The sequence below is a fragment of the Gymnoscopelus braueri genome, assembly GCF_963280865.1.
Source record: "Gymnoscopelus braueri genome assembly, chromosome: 19".
NCBI classification, from domain to species: domain Eukaryota; kingdom Metazoa; phylum Chordata; class Actinopteri; order Myctophiformes; family Myctophidae; genus Gymnoscopelus; species Gymnoscopelus braueri.
The window spans coordinates 13725331-13741526 of NC_137621.1; the positions used below are offsets into that span (position 1 = coordinate 13725331).

Below are 16196 nucleotides of genomic sequence, written 5' to 3' on the forward strand. Positions count from 1 at the left end.
TGGTTAAGATACAGGGCTTGCAACACAAAGGTTCTTGGTTCAAATCCAGCCAGGACATTTTTGTAACTTTTACCTGGCTCTTGTACATTTATAAAAATCGTTCAGTATAGTGTGCAAGAGGAGAGTTCTAGTAGGTGCCATGGTAGCGCAGTGGTTAAGATACAGGGTTTGCAGTCCAGAGATTCTTGGTTCAAATCCAGCAAGCTTTTTTTTTAAGTTTTACCTGGCTCTTGTACCTTTATAGAATCGAACACTGAACAGTGTGCAAGAGGACAGTTCTAGAATGAACCATGGTGGTATAATGGTTAAGATACAGGGCTACCATCCCAAATGTTCCTGGTTCAAATCCAGCAAGGACATTTTTTTTACTTTTACCTGGCTCTTGTACATTTATAAAATCGTTCAGTATAGTATGCAAGAGGAGAGTTCTAGGATGGGCCATGGTAGTGCAGTGGTTAAGGTACAGGGCTTGTAAACTAGAGATTCTTGGTTCAAATCCAACAAGTACATTTCTTTAAGTTTTATCTGGCTCTTGTACCTTTATAGAATCGTACAGTGACGACTGTGCAAGAGGACAGTTCTAGAATGAACAATGGTGGTACAATGGTTAAGATACAGGTCTTGCAACACAAAGGTTCTTGGTTCAAATCCAGCCAGGACATTTTTGTAACTTTTACCTGGCTCTTGTACATTTATAAAAATCGTTCAGTATAGTGTGCAGGAGGAGAGTCCTAGTAAGTCCCATGGTAGTGCAGTGGTTAAGATACAGAGTTTGCAGACCAGAGATTCTTGGTTCAAATCCAGCAAGGACATTTCTTTAAGTTTTACCCGGCTCTTGTACCTTTATAGAATCGTTCAGTGAAGACTGTGCAAGAGGACTGTTTGGGTATGAACCACGGTGGTACAGTGGTTAAGATACAGGACTTGTAACCTGAAGGCCCTTGGTTCAAATCCAACAAAAGAATCTTTCTAACTTTTACCTGGCTCTTGCACCTTTCTCTAATGTTTCAGTGAAGATCGCGCAAGAGAACAGGTAAAGTATGAACCACTGTGGCGCAGTGGTTAAGATAACCACCTCAGAGGGCAAAGACTGTGAGTTCAAATCTCACCGATGGTGAAAGAGAAACTCCGAAAGATGGTAAAAGAGAAACCCCGAAAGATGGTAACAGAGATACCCCGAAAGATGGTAAAAGAGAAACTCCGAAAGATGGTGAAGCATCGCCTCGGTACGAACGAGATTCCCGCAACGACGCCTCGATACGAGATTCCCGCAACGACGCCTCGATACGAACGAGATTCCCGCAACGACGCCTCGATACGAACGAGATTCCCGCAACGACGCCTCGATACGAACGAGATTCCCGCAGCGACGCCTCGATACGAACGAGATTCCCGCAGCGACGCCTCGATACGAACGAGATTCCCACAGCGACGCCTCGATACGAACGAGATTCCCGCAGCAGCTTAAGATGGGGGAGATGAAAGGAGGCAGAGAATTGAGTACGAAAAAGGGGAAATAGCTTTTTAATTTTTTTTTTAAATTAATGTTAAGCCCCTCCCTCTACAACCTGAGGAAGGCGGGCTAAATCTATCCTCCTCCTCTTCTGAACAAAAAAAACTACAATAGCCATAGGGAGGATTCAAACCCCAAACCCTCTGCACTGGAATCCTGTGCTTTACCTTCACACCACCAGGCCTTTCACATCAATGAAATGTTTTAGGTGATATTTGAAGTTGAAGGAAGAGATGGCAGGTCAAAAGGTACAAATATTCAAATGTTTAAATATTTGCATATTAATATTAGATTTAACTAGAAAAAGTGCTCCACGGAGCACAGGTCTCCGCAAGCATATCAATCAAATCAATTATAGGCTGAGCCCCATACTTGTGAACTGAATTCTGTTTTGTTTTGAGCTATTCTAGTGACTCAGGGATAACAAATTATGTAAATTGAATCCAACCACTTCCATTTCATGTATTTATTGCAACAAACACCAATCAAGAATTAAATACAAAAACAGATAGCTGTGCTGTGAACAATTTAGGCTAACAAGAACACAGTATTATGGTATGTATAGCTTTCTTTTCGTTAAACAACAGTACTGTATGGCATTTTGTTTTGTAGGACACAGTGTAGAATGACTTTTTTTCATAGGAATAGGCCATGTGATGTAATTAGCAGGGTTTTACTGAAGAAAAGGTGAAATTGAAAAAACAATTAGACAAATAATCATACATTGATGATGAAGTATACATTAACATTCGAAGAGTCACACTAGGGCATTCACGACTACTGGATTTTAATAATTGTCAACTACTAACACAAAGTAGTCGACTAGTTGTGGAGATATATGTCCATTAACACTTAACAATTGTCATCAAAAACATCTCAGATACAACCAGTAAAGAGTTAAATAAGCACAATTTAAGGAGTTATGTCTGCTGTTTGAGCGCCCCACACTGAAGGCACAACAGAATTTGACAACTATGATTTGTTTGACAACAATTACCCATGGATGTATAAAGCAGGCATGCAAACAGCCCAGAGGAGAAAAAGGTGACAACATGTTGTTTTCTTTCGGGTCAGGTCACACAATTGCCCTATTTGGGTTCAAAAAGGTGACTGTAGCTGAAAAGTGACACTTTTGCATGTCTGATAAAGAGAACAATTGTTTCAGGGCCCACATATCTGCTGTAGATATACTGCCCTGATTTATAATTTATTTTAAAATAATAATTCAAATTAAAACAAAATTAAAACCTTGACTAGTTCGACTACTGCCACAGTGTCGACTAGTGGTTATACAAGTCGACTAGTTGGTGAAATCCCTAGGCCACACTCACAATGACAGGATCAAAGTTTATTTTCTTTTATTTCTCCATAATACCTTAAGGTACAACAAAAGTTTCGGCTATCCATTTCAACCTATTCTTCAGCGTGTCACACACCGACTTAGGCTGGATAGCCGAAACCTTTGTTGTACCTTAAGGCATTATGGAGAAATAAAAGAAAATAAACTTTGATCCTGTCATTGTGAGTGTGGCCTAGGGATTTCACCAACTAGCTGACTTGTATAACCACTAGTCACCTTGTCAAGAGTCAGAGCACGGTGGTAACAAAAAAAAAACTGTTTGTGCACATTAACATTCACACTGATTTACATTTCAACAGTTAAAGGTAGGGTAAGTGATTTACTTTGGTTAAAATAAGCGTTTAATAGCTCTATATTCTGATAGTACTCATTGCTATAGAGTGTTTGTTCTGTAAAAGGAGTCTCCCATGTCTCTCCAGCTCTTTATTAAACAGAAAATGCATTTTTAGTACTCTTTCCTGATTGGCTTAAACCTTAACATGTGTCACCTACCTGAAAATGTACTATATTCTGTTTACAAAAGAGCTGGAGAGACCCCTGTGACTGAACAAACGCTCTGTAGCAATGATTACTATCAGAATATAGTACTTTAACCTTTTTAACAAAAAAACAAAAAAAATACCAAAAAATATCACTTACCCTACCTTTAAGTCACAGCAGACAATGAGCATGAGCTGTCACTTAAACACTGTAATAAAAGTTCTCCTTGACTGGGCGTACCTCTGTGCTGGAGGCTGACGACAGGGGAACAGGTTCTCTCCTGAGACAAATAAGCTGCGATGGAGAGATGAGTGAACGACATGGTTGGAGTAAAGCAGTTAAACCGTGCAGCTACTACTGTAGATAACGACCACCAGCAATACAAATAAATCTGTGCAGCTACAGATAATGACCGCCACGTGATCACACACACCTTATGTTATCCCCATTCATATTATCTTATTCCCAATTGCTATTATCCATCGATACTTATTAGCAGTGGTGGAAAAAGTACTCAAATGTTTTACTTAGTAAAAGTATCAATACTGCTATGTAGAAATACTCTGTTAGGGCACGCTCCCACCAAAACATGATCGGCTAGCGTTAAACGCAGGTTGTGTGCGGCCACAGTTTTTTTGCAGCCATCGGATTCTAAGGCATTATGGAGCCGATCTACAAGCTTACAATGCGACGCATTGTAAGCTTGTAGATCGGCTATTTTCAAATGGCCGAATTGTATATAGGGCTGAAGTGGGTAATGTATGTTTTGTAATAATAATCCAAATCTACAAAATAACTAGTAACTAAAGTTCAAATAATTGTAGTGGAGTAAAAAGTACAATATTTGCCTCTGAGATGTAGTGGAGTAGAAGTAAAAGTACTTACAATTGGTAATACTCCAGTAAAGTAAAAAATACCTCAAAATTGTACTTAAGTACAGTACTTGAGTAAATGCACTTAGTTACTTTACACCACTGCTTATTAGATAAATATAGTGAAACAACAACTCATTACACAATTATATTATTCGTACAGGGTGTGTGACTCACCATGAGAGCCAGACTCCACAGCAGTGGCGAGGAGACCCAGGCTTACGGCATGCAGCACGTGCTTGAACATAGAGGAAGAAAATATATTGTTCAGATCCATAGAGACACACGGCCGGAAGCGGAAGGCCTACAAATCCACGCCCACTTTTGACACTCGGGGTCCGTTAGAACGATGAACTGCAGCTCTCAATGCAATCTCTATGAGAGGCATTGTAAAATACCGTCATTTCACTGGTTAACTACTGAGGCTGTAGCGATTTTTTTGTGTTCTAATTATCTGTCCCATTTGTTTAATTTGTCCTTTTTAATGTCCCATATCTTTCATCTCGATATACTACCCACAATATACTATAATATACTCCATCAGTATGTCAAAACCGCTAGCATCGGAGATCCAGAGTTTAAGTGGTCGCATGGTATATATACGTTACGGACGCATCCCTTCAGGTTTTCAATACCCAGAAAACTGGCGAAAGTGGCCGTTTTCAATAGGTTTTGGTCATTATCTCTGGAACAGAAGGTCCAATCTGCTCAGTTCAAAGCTTGTTGGATGCGTGACTTTGAGGACATTACGCAATGACACATTTTCGGGTTAATTTTTTTTTTAAAGGAGGGGTGAGGTCTTAGTTGGGCAGGCGACCGCCTCTCCTGCCTCTACAATGGGTACGCCACTGGTCGGCGCTCGGCGCTCGTAAAGACAGTGATGTCACTGAAATGCCCGTCTGCTGTCTACCCTCTGCTGTGTTAACATTATGGGTAACTCGTTAAAGTGGCAAATTAAATGTGAAACACATCAACTATTAAGAAAACAAGAAGATATGTTGACAAAGACACTCCATACATTTGGAAACATATTTTTATTTAAATCAATATCGTCTTCAGTTAATGCAGGATCATTTTAAAAGTAGGCTAACTTTCATATCCTCTCATAGGGAATGCATTGGCAGCTGCAGTTCATCGTTCTAACGGACCTTGAGTAGCGGCGCTGTCTCAAAAGTGGGCGTGAAATTTGTAGTCCCCGTGTGTCTCTATTTCTACAAGCAGTTGGACATTGGTTGTGAACATGTCACCACCCTCTCAGCAGTGTCCAAAACCAGCCTACATCGTGGCTCAGCTAAATATTTGAAAATAGCAGATCTACAAGCTCACAACGCGTTGCGAGCTTGTAGATCAGCTATTTTCAAATATCCTATGTATAAAATAGGGCTAAAGTGGATAATGTAGGTTTCATAATATAATAATTTATATCTGAAAAGTAACTAGTAACTAAAGTTTTCAAATTATTGTAGTGGAGTAAAAGTACAATATATCGGAATTGGAAATACTCAAGTAAAGTACTGTTTTTTTTTATTTTATTTTTTTTGCGTGTTAAAATTTTGAATTCTTGATACAGAAATAAAAAAACATTCATTCATTCAAGTTCTGCCAGAAAACGTGTGTTTAGTCAAATATCTCCACTTTTCCACGAGCTGCACACGGACGACTTTCTGTACGGGCGAGAGGCCCGGAATGAGTGCAGGACAGAATATATCTAAACTTCCTTTGGGAAGCACAAATGTTTGGGCACACAATTGGCAGGTGATGTGATTCATTACCCCGCACCAATCACAACGCACCTGTCAATTGTGTACCCCATTCGTTTGTGCTTCCCTGTGTCAATTTGTTATGACGTTTGTGGTGATCAGAGGAAGTTTTGATAAATTCGGTCCTTCACTCGAGTCAGGCCCCTAGCCCGTACAGAAAGTCGTCCGTGTGCAGCTCGTGGAAAAGTGGAGATATTTGACTAAACACACGTTTTCTGGCAGAACTTTCAAATGGATATGAAACTAGAGGACAATATCTGACTCCAAGTCTTAGGAATTAATTATTGGGTGAGTACAGACGGAATTTAGAGCACTTTTACGGCCTCGCAGATCGTGACTACACAGCGTGTCGTCCAGAGGGATCTATGACTGTGTATTTGGAATACATGAAATGTATGTAAGATCACAGACATTCTAGGGCTACACTGGTACTTATGAAACAGGACTTCACTCTCACTGAGTCAGTCACAAAAAGTGTGTTAAGTGCTATCCTCAGGATTTTGTCTGTTTGAAATTGAATCCTAATAAAATCAATACATTTTGCAGAAAGACCCAGTTAGCTTATTGTATAGCTGTACAGTATTGTGAGCTTAAAACCCCCAGGCATCATATTCAAACAACGTATTTTTACCACATAAACCACATTACTAGCAAACATGAATATCCCAACAAACATCAAATGTAATAACAGAAAGGTATTTATTATACAACCATATAAATCATTCCTATAAAATGTGTCATGCTGGCCCAAATAGAATAAAATAAACAAATACCCGGGGTGTTTGAAACTATTGGTACTATTATACAGTACCAGTTTTGTTCATGCTTGTTGAAGCTCTTTTGGAATCATTGAGGAAAGTATTGTCTCTACTCACAGTTGCTTTGACAACGTTAGAAAGCTGCTTCAGTTTTTTTTTGCTGGAGAACCCAGTACCCCACCTGTCTGTCTGTGTGCTAGAGCAGTGGTTCTCAACCTTTTCAGGCCGTGACCCCCCAAAATAATCATATTTGAACTGGGGACCCCTCAGATAAATATTGTGAAAATAGCCGATCTACAAGCACACAACGCCTCGTTCAAATGTTTTGCCTCTTTCTTATATAGTTTGTTGAGGTCTTAAACTCCCCCCAAAAAATATCATGTGGGGACGCCCATGGGGGTCCCGACCCACAGGTTGAGAACCACTGTGCTAGAAAACCCAGTACCCTGCTACCTGTCTGTGTGCAGGAGAACCCAGTGCCCCACCCGTCTGTCTGTGTGCGTCTGGATCCTCTGGTATGAAGTGACAAGTCCTGAGCACCTCTACTGTAACAGCTTTGGTAGCAGGGCCTTGAAGCACACTATCCAAAACACCACAACACTACTAAACACCCTGTCCTTCCACTATAAATGTCCATGTCATTACAGTTCTCAGACTCAGATAGCATCCATACTCACTCAGAAACCTGTTGAAATGTCTCACACACTCTCTTCCCCTCCAGGCTAGCGTGTTAGTTAACCTTGTAGTATTAATGTCAGCTGGTGGTGGTACAAATACTGAGTGAAAACCCAGCTGCAAACACACTAACGTGGCACCCTGGCATTTACCAGAATATTGAACTTATAACAAACACTTAAACATCACTGTTTTGACCTGTTTCTCTCACTCTCACAGACTGTCCCTCTTCCTCCTTTTTTAGTCCCACCCCCTCTCTGAACCTTGATTATAGTTGATTGACACCTGGCTCCCCAATGACATTGTATCCATGAGCTTGGTATGAGTATAAGATGTATAACGAACCCATCAATGGGCCTTGATGTATAGACAACTGGTTAGTGCTACTGCCAGTGACATGAGAGACCTGGGTTCAATTCCCTGTGTGCATGCTTGTCTTTGTTTATTTATGCTAGTTTAAGAGTTTAAACACCTCTCTTACTTAAATGAAAACTTAATTTTAAATAGTAAGTTAAGTTTATACATTTTTTCTCCTTCTTACAAAAGGTGGACTTTAACCAATTACCCTCCCAGTCTCAGTTATTTAAGTTCTGTATCTTAACCACTGTGGTTCATACTGAATCAATGCTCTTGCATGCTCTTCAGTGAAATATTAGATACACTGGGGGGGGGGGGGGGATCATCCTTGGTTTTGAACCAAGAACCTTCTATTTACACAGCAATGATTTATCTCCTTCACCACAGAAGCATGCAAAAATATTTGGCTTGTTTTGCACTGTGGCTTGGGCTTTTGAGTTTTGAACCACAATGTATAGTCTGCAATGCAGTTGTGCCCAAGTCTAAATTGAGCATACCCATGCAAACACAGACTCACACGCAGGCAGGCAGGCATGCACACACACAGTGTTTGACAAATTATTCTTTGAGTAGTGAGAGCAGAGAGCACAGCATATTGTTTAATAAACAAGTGAACTGAACACAAACAGTGTTTTCGCTTTCATCTGTTTGACTGACAGTTTTATTGATCTCTGAGATAGCGTTGACTTCGAATGCACTTGGTTCAGTGTTAGAGAAAACAATACTTTTTCCTGTGTTGCTGTAGCTTAGCTTGCTACTGTTCTCTGAATGGGGGGTGTAGTTTCAGTACAGTGAACCTTAATCTAATGTGTAGACTAGAGTAATTGGTAGCTTAGCTCACTGGTTCTCAATGTGGGGTCCAGGGACCCCCTGGGGTTTCAGGGGGCCTAGTGTAGCAGCCATGGCATCATGGTGATTTATGATGGTAGAGTACCGTAATCCTTTTAGCCGCCTTCTCACATCGTTTTAAAGAGGGAAGAGGCTGCTTGGGGTTTGAGCAGGTTTGTACATCTTCGTTAGTGGAGAGAGTGCAATCTGAGCTTTAGATTGATAGTTCCAGGGGGTCCCAGCTAAATTGGTTACAGCATCACAATAATTTTAACCACTTTATCCATTTATACGTTGGCTATTCAAAAATAGCAGATCTACAAGCTCAAAGCGAGTCATGAAGTGACGCTGTACATCTGCTATTTTTAAAAAATCTTGAAAATGTTGTGAAGATTTTGAATAAATCTTCTCTTCTGGGGGTCCCTGGCACAAACAAAATTAGGATGGGGGTCCACGGGCAAATACATAATCAATTTGGGGGTCCTTGACACGAAAACATTTGAGAACCACTGCTCTGACTTAGTAGTTCCCAGACGGTGCACCGAGATGCACTGGTGTGCCGTGAGACGATTCCAGGTGTACCTTGGGATTTTGGGACAACACATTATTACTGCAATACTGTATACATCCAGGTCTGGAATTTCATCATTTTAGGGCCACGGCCACTTGGCCTTACGGTATTCTTTTAAAGGCACCATCAAATAAAACAATGATTTTAGGTGGATGAAAATAATTAATTAAATTTAATTTGACTTCATTCATTTTGTTAATACATGTATAGTATAATTATCGGTGAACTAAATAAATAAATAACCTGTTTATTTCACAAAATGATGTATTGGCATTTACATATTATCAATATTTGTAGATATGTGTAGAACATTTCATACATGCTCTGCCCTGGACTATTCAGAGTCACTTGACTCATATTAGAAGATGGGGAGTCAGGGGTAGATAAGAATGAAGAATCTCAACAAAAGAACATATTGCCAGGAAAGAGGCAGAGGAGAAAATGGTACAATCAATTGGGGCAATGGTTGTCAAGGCCACTGTGGCCTCAGGGCTTATCATGTTTTGAGGGGCAGAAGTCTACAGGTCTATATGTATTGTAAAGGATAGGCAAAGAATAAGCATTGTGCTTCAGCCTATTCCTTTTTTTTCGGTCCATTGAAAGTGGATTTTGTGTGCGAGTTGGTTGGATGATAGTAATAAGAATGTATTCTTCTTCCTGCTCCTTTTCGCTCATGGGTGTATTTATTTAATGAATTATTGAAGTTATGAATTGTGTGTACTGTAATATACTACCATTTGCGAAACAAAAAATAAAATGAAAATGAAATGAGATGTGTACATTTATGATGATGATTTTCACAAGTGTGTTATCATTGTAAACAAAGACCGAAAATAAACCATTAATTCATATAAAAGATCTGCCGTTTTTGCGATGAATACAGGTGTGTCTTGAGATTTTGACCATTGATGCGCAAACAGTTTGAAAACCTCTGCTCTAACTGATAAGCACCTTGCTTGCCGTGTCCCTCCTTGAAGCTGCTGTAGATATCACACATACTGGGCTCCAGTTCAAGTCCAGTTCCACCTCTATAGATGTAATTTTGTTGAGTCAGCATCCTGAGTTTAAGGTACATTGCAGTGTTGAGGGGGTGAAAAAGTGGTAAAAAACAGCAACTAAAGCAGATTCATAGGAACTATAGTGCAGTGACCGTTCGGGACATGGCCGAACGTTCGGAATGCGGGCCGGTTCAGAGCGGCCATTTATTAACCGCCCATCCCATCAATTTCACACTCGACACTGTACTTCTTTGAGCAATACTCCGGCCAAGTGGGAAGTCGATCGGATGATCTGTTCTCGAGATATCATTAGCCTCATAGCATGATTGACTAAGTAATTTTTTGGTCAAATTGACATTTCTGCCTAACTAACTCTACATTCCTAAACTTGCTGCTTCATTGTGTCTTATTGCCTGTCTTCAGCCTATCAGATTGTTGAAATACATTCCAAAATTCCACTTTCTGCCTAAGTTATTTTAAGTCAACCTTTTGACTTACTGTAGGTAGATTTTTTTAAATGTAATAAGCATTCTGATAGGCTGAGGCAGGGTGAAGCAGCAGTATTAGGAGAGTAGAGTTAGGCAGAAAGAAATAAAGGCAGATAAACAAGACTTAGGCAAAAGTAGATTTTTGTTTTTCATCTCTTCTTTTCTGAAAACCTTAAAAATATGACTCAGGCAATTATGCTATGAGGCTAACGATATGCGAAGGACAATCATGCGGAAAGACATACTGTACATACAGAGATTCCTGGAATATATATAGTAGATATATACCGTAATAGAATAATTCTAAGGGAAAAACAATGAACACCAGGAATTGCAATTAGGTGTTGATCAGTTCAAAAGTACAGCATCTTTCAATGGGTCTGGTCTTTGAAGATACTCAAGAGGATCAGTGCCCAGTTACCTGTCAAACTACGTCTCTAGAGTGAGTTGGCATGGGCATAACACCAGAAGGAGCTCATCTGACCTCGTTCCCCTATAATTCGGCTCAAACAGGGGGGAAATGCATTCTACTACTGTATGCTGCCACCACAAAGTGGAATGCCTTACCAAAAGCCGTTAAAGATGTCAACTCCCTACCCAAACATAAAACCAACCTAAAAGAATGGATAACCTCAAAATAATTTTACTGATACTGTATGTATTGTATGTCTTACTGATGAATTGTGTACAATGGACCACAATGGAAACAAGAACCTGGGTCTTTTTGGTGTTATACAGTAGCATAACTTTTGACTGCACTACTTGCACTGTTAACAGTCTTGTTGATAAAGTATTCAATCAAAAACACGTTTTCTTCTTGTTTCCTGCCAGACGAAGTGACCATGGAAGAAGTGGAACAGTCCACTCAGCTGAGGGCGGGGGAGTGCATCATCATCGTGGTCGTACTGATGATGTGGGGAGGTGAGATCCGGAACGTTCCAAGGTCAACCGAGGTCACGCACACGCACACATACTGCACAACTCTTTACTCCAAAGAGGGTGAATGGTTGTGGACGTTCGCCGCTGGCCTTAAAGCTCCAGTCCGGGATATTTCTCGGAATCACCATTAATAAATAGATATTTTATTCATGTGGACCATGGAGTCATAGGTTATGTAACACCGACTGGCATCTTCCCCATTGTTGGAGAAATGCTGTTGAAAGGACAAAACGTAACTCCGCTAGTTAGCATCTTATGTGATTGAAAGACAAACTATATCAAGTATACAGTAACAAAAACGGAAGCAAGCTTATTTTTCCGCTGCCAGAGGGGGACAAATCGGGGAAAATCCCAGAGTAGAGCAACAGATGAGAGACAAATTCAGATATTTACATACCAGTCCATATCAGTAGACAACAATATCAGTTGCTCTAAAAAAAGAAATGACTTAAAACGAGAAAAGATCTCCATAACTGCTGAAAAAGCAGGTATGAAGAATCCCACGGTATGAAGAATCATGTCATCACAAGTGGAGGAAGGCGTACATATTGTATTGACTGTACTTGGTATAATATTGGTCTATAAAGCAGTGTTTCTCAAACATTTTGATGACAGGGACCCCTAAATGAAAATGCATATGGTCGCTGCCGGACCCCCCATCTGAAAATACTTTGTGCCAGGGCGGGACCCCCATACAAGATTTGTGTAGTTAAAATGTCCTGTCCTGTTCCTCTCTTTCTCTCCCCAGGTGTCATCGCCCTGTTCTGCCGTCAGTATGACATCATCAAAGACAACGAACCCAACAACAACAAGGACAAAGCTAAGACCTCCTCAGAGTGCAGCACTCCAGAGCACCCAACGGGTGGGCTGTTGCGCAGTAAGGTATAACCTACCCCTCCTCTCCCCTAGGGGTCCCCTCCCCCAACGGCGCCGGGCAGGTGAATGGTCCTGGGCTCTTCTAGAAACCTCAGCACTCTCATGCTGTCTGTCATCTTAAAGGGATAGTTCACCCCCAAAATGACTTTTTTTCCTATCGATTACACACCCCATGAAGCCTTGAATTCATGGAGATTTTTTTGTTTTTGTCGCATTACTAAGCCAATAATTTAGACACAAAGTGTCAACTTTGAGTCTCCTACCGGAGACATTAGCATCTTCCCGCCGGTCATCAAATTATTAGCCCAGGAATGCGACAAAAACTAAAAAATCTCCATGAATTCAAGGCTTCATGGGGTGTGTAATTGATAGAAAATAAGTAATCTTTGGGTGAACTATCCCTTTAAAGGACCATACCTCTTCTATAAACGTCATGCACTCTCATACTGTCGTCTTAAAAAGGACCATACCAGTGTTACTAATATCGTTGTCAACATTTCTCTCCAAATTGCTTTGTTTTTTCAGATATTGTGTTTGTATACGCTTTGTTGCATTAGCTCAAAATCGTTAAAAGCCTTCTTCAAGCTAAACTTTGAGTTTGAAATGTAGCATTGCTTTTCCTATTTATTTTTAAGCGTTCTTGGGTTCATGATAGGCGCTATATAAATTCAAGGTATTATTATTTTCCAGACATATTGAATTTGAATATATATATATATTTGAATTAGATCAAATACATTGTGTAGTGACTTCCACAAGGGTTAGAATCAACTTCAAAGTTTCCACACCATTTCACCGTGAAGGACAGTGAATGCCGTTTAAAAATGATAGATACACGGCATACACTTATGTAAACAACATTTCTTGAAGGCAGGGGCAATCTCTGCTAATGGCTAGAATTCAAAATTAGACTGGTGTGGTCCTTTAACTTGTGTTTCACACGATTCAGTAACAATAAAATATACAACCATTTCAACATTGTTGTCCTAAAATCCACAGCAAAAACAAAGCATACAGTGACTGGTCATGGTCATCATAGTTTATCTTTTGATCAAGAGACAGCCCTGAATATGACAGGCCTGTATATCATATTCATTTGGTGTGTTAAAATAAAAAAATAAAAACGATGTATGCTCAGAACTAGCTAAACTGTCATACAGAAAATAAAAATGAGACGTAACGATTTGCTCTTGGCTATGTTCAGACTGGCAGCCCAAATTCGGCCTATCCAGATTGGAATCAGTTTTTTATCATGACTGTGTCTCAGTCTGGGCACTCAGGCACTGAAGCCTGATGCACACTTCATTGTAAGAACAATGTCGATCGCCAGAAATAGCGACGCAACTTATTGTGAGCTTGCAGATCGGCTGTTTTCAGAGTAAGAGTAAGTTAAGCATTACTCATGCCTACAGTGTATGTCATTATGTGATCTGATTTGAAAATAACAGTGTGGACAATCAGTCCTAAAGATCGTGTTTGGGAAACAAATGGAAAAAACCTTGTTCCACCACGGTCTCATCACCCATCGAATAGGTAAAACATCTGAAAAAGAACATCCTCATGCTCATTGAAGAACGACTAATAATTCCACCAATCCTCCCATCTTCCTGTCTCTCATAGTTGTCATCTCGCTCTTTTCTTCTAGGACAACGTCAACAACAACAACAACAGGATGCCGACGATCAACTTTATCGAGGTGTGACCGCAAGCAAACGCCTTCTCTTCATCCAAAAGACTTTGTCTTCTCAAACAAACAGGCCCAATTTTCAGCCCATATCCGCTCGCTGAGCTGAGATGAGGCTGCGAGTCTCACACACACACACACACCCCCCTTTTGGCACAAGGCCTGACGCTGAGACAAAGCCGCAGGACTCGGGGGGGCTGGCTATGACCGACGCTGGGCCAAAGTAAAGAGTCGGCAGAAGAGAGACGACTGGCGTGCCTCCACCATGCTTAATCACTACCACGGGTCGTCAGAGATAAGAGGCCAGGTGGCTCCAATTGCGGAGAGACCGCAGATAAACAAACCCCCGGGACCGAAGCCAGAGACCCATTCTTTCTCTTTCTCTCTCCCCTGTGCATCACTTCTTTCTTCTCTGCTGTCTCTCTCCATCTTTCTTCTCCCCATCTCACAGTGCGATCAATGAACACAAACCAGCCCATTTCCTACTTCTGTAATGGTTCTCCACGGAGCACCACAGAGGTCTGTCCACTTTGCAGAAATACGCCCCTGTCTAGTGTACTGTAATGTCCCCTCAACCACTCGGACCTTGTTTTCTTCACAACATCCTATTTCATCCGTTGTACAGTATAATCGTATCCTCACTTTTGTACAATTTCTCTAGTTTGGTCAAATTACTTTTAAAAAGGTCATTCATTCTAGTACGGTATATCATTATATTTTTTTATATGGATTCTTTTGAGAAGGAGTTGTACCATACTGTGCTGGTACTTGGTTTTTATAGATGTCCTCTTTGACATCCTCTGGGAAATGTTTTCATTCTGCAAGCTCGTTTTTTCCCCCCCTCAGGGAATGTAGACTCCACTTCGCTAATTCAGGAGCCATCTCTGACATGAGGCACGATCAACATAGAGCAGCATCAACAAGGATGTACTACCAGTACCATCGGTCCGGCACCACCAGTATCGCCAGTACCACCAGGGCAGAAACATCTCACTTTTCCTGAAAACTCAAAGCTCATCAAATGTGACGGCAGAAGGTCGCAAAGCCCGATTTGTACTTCCGTCACATGATAGGCACACCTACAAGCCGATCTACGAGCTCACAACGTGACGCGTTGTGATCTTTTGGATCAGTCATTAATTCTCAGCATGCAACACCGTCATACGATGGAGTATAAATTAAGCATAAGTCCAAGGTGACTCTAACATTAAACATGCCTACAATAGCATCCTCAATGAGATCAAATTTGGAATTCTATTGTTTTTATTAGCTTTTTAAATTGGTTTCTAACTTATTTCATGCTTATTATTGATCTTTCTGTAACTTAACATTCCACAATAATTGAAAAAAAGAAAGAAAAAAAACACATCTATGGTGAACCCTTTACTATTTCCTTGTGTCTTGCTCCTTTGTAGTGATAGGCGTTTGAGGAGGCCAATTAATCGGGTGTGGTCATGTAAAAAGTGAACTGTTGGACTCACGTGTGTGAAGTGGACTTGTATCTGTAGAAGGGCTAAAAAGGCCCTTCTTGTCAGCAATAATGGCCCTCGGTCAAAGAAGGAAGCAGCAGAAAAACTCAATGAAGTTTCAACCGCAATTACCCCTTTTTTGCATCTATCCACCAAACCTGGGTTCCCCGCATGTACCGGCTTAATTGGGCACAAGAAGCAGCCTTACTTGACGCAGGGCAAACTAAGATTAAGACAGCGGGAGGTCATATTGGGGAATCCTAGGGCGTCTTTCTCTGAACTTTCACTGAAAAGTCGAAAAGACAGTACCGATATCTTCTACGAGGTTTCTGGAGAGGGGGGAGGCTTCACGAGGTTTCTTGGGCCCAACATTCAATGCTTCGACTCCCTTTCAACGTTGTCAACAGATGTCACCCCGACAGAAGGGCTTCTACCAAGATGTATTTTCAAAACAACGTCACCATTAGTGCTGACACTCCCTGTCCTGGAAGCAAAATACAATGTTAGTTAAAATAATGCCATATAGTATTGTGCACTGTATGTTGTATGAGGACTTATACTGTGCAGC

The 16196-nt window shown here is 40.8% G+C and overlaps 1 protein-coding gene across 1 annotated transcript in view; it reads left to right on the plus strand.

Moving 5' to 3' along the window:
• The window catches only part of fndc5a (fibronectin type III domain containing 5a), a gene marked incomplete at both ends in the record, with an annotated part of 60923 nt that extends 48436 nt beyond the window's left edge, over positions 1 to 12487 (plus strand). Inside the window, 2 exons of the mRNA XM_080413880.1 lie at positions 11492 to 11581; positions 12348 to 12487. Coding sequence (XP_080270006.1) covers positions 11492 to 11581; positions 12348 to 12487 — 230 coding nt within the window. The remainder of the gene's footprint in view (positions 1 to 11491; positions 11582 to 12347) is intronic.
• Positions 12488 to 16196: the final 3709 nt, after the last annotated feature.